Genomic DNA, 4,108 nt, shown 5'->3' on the forward strand with positions numbered 1-4,108 from the left:
ATCATGGCCTTTGGGACTGGGTCAGGGTTGCTATTTATAGAAGGTCAAGACTTTATGATAGCTTGGCGAGCTGGAGTGATAACTGAAAATAGAGTGGGTTTTAGTTGCTTCACTGCAGCTGATTTTGTGTCTGTTATTGCTTCAGGCTTCGAACAGATGTGACCTACACATACATGCACTGGATTACTGGTTTGTGCTGATAACTGATAATGCTGCTATGTACAGTAGGAGTGAAATGACAGAGTAGAGAGACAATTTTAAACTTTGCAGTAGAGATTTTTTGGATTGTCAGAGACCCTGTAACTGCCCTGTACTGCAGTGGCTGACAAATAGTGTCACCCTACAGTGTGATTATTAGCACACTTTGTAGAGCTTTGCTTTCAAAGTGCCACAACAAACCTTTTTTTGTAAAAATATCCTCTGGTAGCCAAACAGTCCTGCAAAATATGGGGAAATTAAGTGAGCTGCTGGGGAGATATTATCCGTAAGGGGTTCTTAAAATTTTGATGACCCAATGTTTGATTCAGGGGTGCACACATTAAATACTAATACTAGTTTAGTTTTTCTAATGTTTCAGTTCACAGGGTGATGTTTTATTTTGCTGCTCTGATGGCTAGAAAAGAGGAATTAATATGGAAGAGAATATTGCCTTGGTTTTGTTCTTTCTGTGCTGCTATATGATAGTGGGGCAGGAACTGTGGATTCCCAGGATGCTTGAAGGCCGCTTAAGATGACACCAAGGGTCGCCAGTGGCCTGGGAGCTGCACTTTGAGATCCTTGAACATAACACCAGGCTAATACAGCTAGACAATTTAAAATTAAAATAAAACTGGAAAAAATACAATGTAGCAACAGATACAATCCTGAGTTTATGGCAAGTAGAATATTTGTACAGCTTATTTTAAATTATCTGATCAGCTTACCTGGAAAGTTTTAATTTTGTGAGAGTAACCACAGTAAAAACCTCCCTACACTATATAGTGTAAATGACGTCGACTTGTACAATTCTTTGTTCTGATGCCAGTAACACATAACAGATCCCAAAAGGGACTCTTAGTTATCTGCGGCTGACATAACTGTGATGTGACATCCTCTGTCCTCATCATACGCTCCACCCTTTTACCTTAAACAAGCGATCTGCTCCACCCTCCGCTTAATATTTATAATCGCGCCTTTAAAACTGTGAAGCCAGGGCTGTGGTGTGGGTGCCTGTCTTGCTGTGTGTCTGGGACTGGTGGTGTGTACCTGCTGCCATACTGTTTACATTCTCCCAGTGTCAGAGCCCTGAGCCGCGATCACTTGCGCCACCATGTCTAAACCGTTGTCTGACCACGATAGAAGGAAACAGATTTCAGTGAGAGGCCTTGCCGGAGTCGAAAACGTTTCAGATCTGAAGCAAAACTTCAACAGGCATCTCCACTTTACTCTGGTCAAGGACAGAAACGTGGCAACCAAAAGGGATTACTACTTTGCGCTTGCCAACACGGTGCGCGACCACTTGATTGGCAGGTGGATCAGAACCCAGCAGTACTACTATGAGAAAGACCCTAAAGTAAGTTCTAATAAATCTAGGTGTGACAGCCTATCGCCTACAAATCAATTATTAATCTATCTTTTTGATATCTTTTTGGCCAAACTTGTATTTTGGGTGGTTATAGAGTAAGAGTGGTATAAGGGAAAGATGTTTCGAGAAATTTGTTTCATTACAATTACTTCGGATCTTACACTGTTTTATGGGATGCCTGTTTCTTCTGCACTGTTTCACATATTTTAAAGTAAACAGTGGTGTCAAGTACCTGAAGACAATTACTCAGGTTTGTTTCTAGTAAATACCTGTAGAAGGTGTAAGCATATAACACACACACAAACACACAGAAAAAAACAGATTGAAAGAAATCTGTTTCCTCTTTTCTTTCACATTAGTTTTACTTTCTCTAAATTTTTCAAATTTATCTAATAATCCTTTAAGGAGCTAACTCTGGGCAAAACTACAGCTCCTGTTCCACTCAACCTGCTGCTATGCTGATGCATTAGTCTTATGCATGTGTGTATAATGTCAACATATATCAGTCAAAGGAGCGGCGCTTGTCTATGTAATTAGCTTTCTTCTTTAAACTTTGTCAGCTTGATATCAAATATTATAATGTTGCAATTTTTTAATGGCAAGAAAAAGCAAAATGTGTATTGGTGTAGCGATGTAAATACTTCTTCCTCCAGCCAAAGCTTTGTATTCTTCAACTGTACCTTCAGCAGCTTGATATCGGTGTAATGCCAAGTCATGACATTTAAACTTCACTGGGGGTTCTTAGCACTCTGCTGGTATGCTGCAGTGCTTATAGTGTGTTGAAACATGAAACCACCCCAAGACCTTCTGTTCCCTTCCTGTCTGACCATACAGCACATGTGTCATATGAGCAAATGCCTCTGAGGGTGTCTGAGTTCACTTAAAAGCAGTTGGATTGAAGTTGTATCTCAGCAACCCCAGTATTATTAGCCAACAGCTACAGAAAGAGCCTTAGAAGAACAATATGAAGCTGCCGTTACCACAATATTAGCCGCCACACCGCGTTATTGCTCGAAAATGTCACACGAAACTGTCTGTAATTACAATAGAGGGTTCAGATGCAGAGCAAAACTCAGCTCCAATTCAACTTATTAGTGGGGAAAAATGTTTCTTGCGAGATTATTAATAACCCCACTGAATGAAAGAGATTATTTTTCTTTAATAACGTTAAGAAAATTTGCCTGTACGCCATAGCTTACAATGCACGAGTTCAGTTCGCAAATTATCTGCACATGCTGCTCCTCACAATAAGTTTATTGATCAGGCGCTCTAACTCAGAAACCAGCCGAGAGCTTTTTCTGGTGCTCTGCATCGAAAGGTCAAAGGTGAACTTCTTAAAGGTCTTGCAGGAGGGAAGACATGCTAGCTTAAGAGCACGTCTACATCTTTGTGCAAAGATCACATCCCGAAGAGTTACTATTGCAACTATTTAAACACTAATAATACACATTCATGGAAAAGCAGAGCCAATCAACACAAGAAGATGAAACAAAGATAAGATATGGAACAGAGTCATATATAATTCAGGAGATCCTGTTAGCGCTCTAGTGATACGGCTCTGTCAGATGTATTCATTATTATTTTACACATCCATCTGAACCACTTCTCCTATTACTCTAGACTTGAACTCCACAATGAAAGGTTATCAGCGGACCTTTACAGTGACCTCTACAGGAGTTATTTTTGCCCAAGCCCAAAATGTTGGGGTTACATAATACTTGAAGCAATCTGTCGCCCAGTCTTCTCTCCCCCTGCTTTACCTCCACAGCCTGTGTCCACCCTTCCATGTCAGAGAGAGAGAGAGAAAAAAAGCACACAACTAAATGGCAAAGGCTAAACAGAGGCTCAGGTGGCATATTTCTCCGCACTCTGAACCATGAAGCCAATAGATGAGACTCGCAGATTTCTTTGACAGTATGGGGCGGGTGTTAGTGGGACCTTTCCCCGACCCTGATCGCAGAATGTCACTTGAGTATTTCTGCTAGTGTTCATAAGACAGTTTTGACCTGTTTGATTGCTAAATATGATTTTTTTTTCTCCTTTTCGAATTCACAATGCAGCGTGTGTACTACATCTCCCTCGAGTTCTACATGGGTCGCACTCTGCAGAACACCATGGTGAACCTCGGACTGGAGAATGCCTGTGACGAGGCCATGTACCAGGTGAGACAAACACGCTTATTTTAATCCTCTTTTAACTGTGAAATTGCTGCTTTCAAATACTGTAACAGAGAGGGAGCATCCCCGAGTCACTGTTTGCTGTTGTATGCGTTTGTCTCCTTCAGTTGGGTCTGGAAATGGAGGAGCTGGAGGACATGGAGGAAGATGCAGGTTTGGGCAATGGTGGCCTGGGTCGCCTTGCAGGTGAGCATCTTTTCATGCTTTGTATTAAATAAATTCAAAAGGAATTTTTTTTTTTTTATCCCTGTTGGATGACCAAAATACTGCACTTTTCTTTCTTTCTTTCTTTCTTTCTTTCTTTCTTTCTTTCTTTCTTTCTTTCTTTCTTTCTTTCTTTCTTTCTTTCTTTCTTTCTTTCTTTCTT

At 40.7% G+C, this 4,108-nt stretch overlaps 1 protein-coding gene across 1 annotated transcript in view; it reads left to right on the forward strand.

Moving 5' to 3' along the window:
• The first annotated feature begins 1,183 nt into the window (after positions 1-1,183).
• The window catches only part of LOC102211029 (glycogen phosphorylase, muscle form), a 10,972-nt gene continuing 8,047 nt past the window's right edge, over positions 1,184-4,108 (forward strand). The window contains exons 1-3 of the mRNA XM_005735386.1: positions 1,184-1,552; positions 3,625-3,726; positions 3,849-3,927. Coding sequence (XP_005735443.1) covers positions 1,310-1,552; positions 3,625-3,726; positions 3,849-3,927 — 424 coding nt within the window. The 5' untranslated portion in view covers positions 1,184-1,309. The remainder of the gene's footprint in view (positions 1,553-3,624; positions 3,727-3,848; positions 3,928-4,108) is intronic.

The sequence above is a fragment of the Pundamilia nyererei genome, unplaced genomic scaffold, assembly GCF_000239375.1.
Source record: "Pundamilia nyererei isolate P.nyererei 1_Seehausen unplaced genomic scaffold, PunNye1.0 scaffold00064, whole genome shotgun sequence".
Classification (NCBI taxonomy): domain Eukaryota; kingdom Metazoa; phylum Chordata; class Actinopteri; order Cichliformes; family Cichlidae; genus Pundamilia; species Pundamilia nyererei.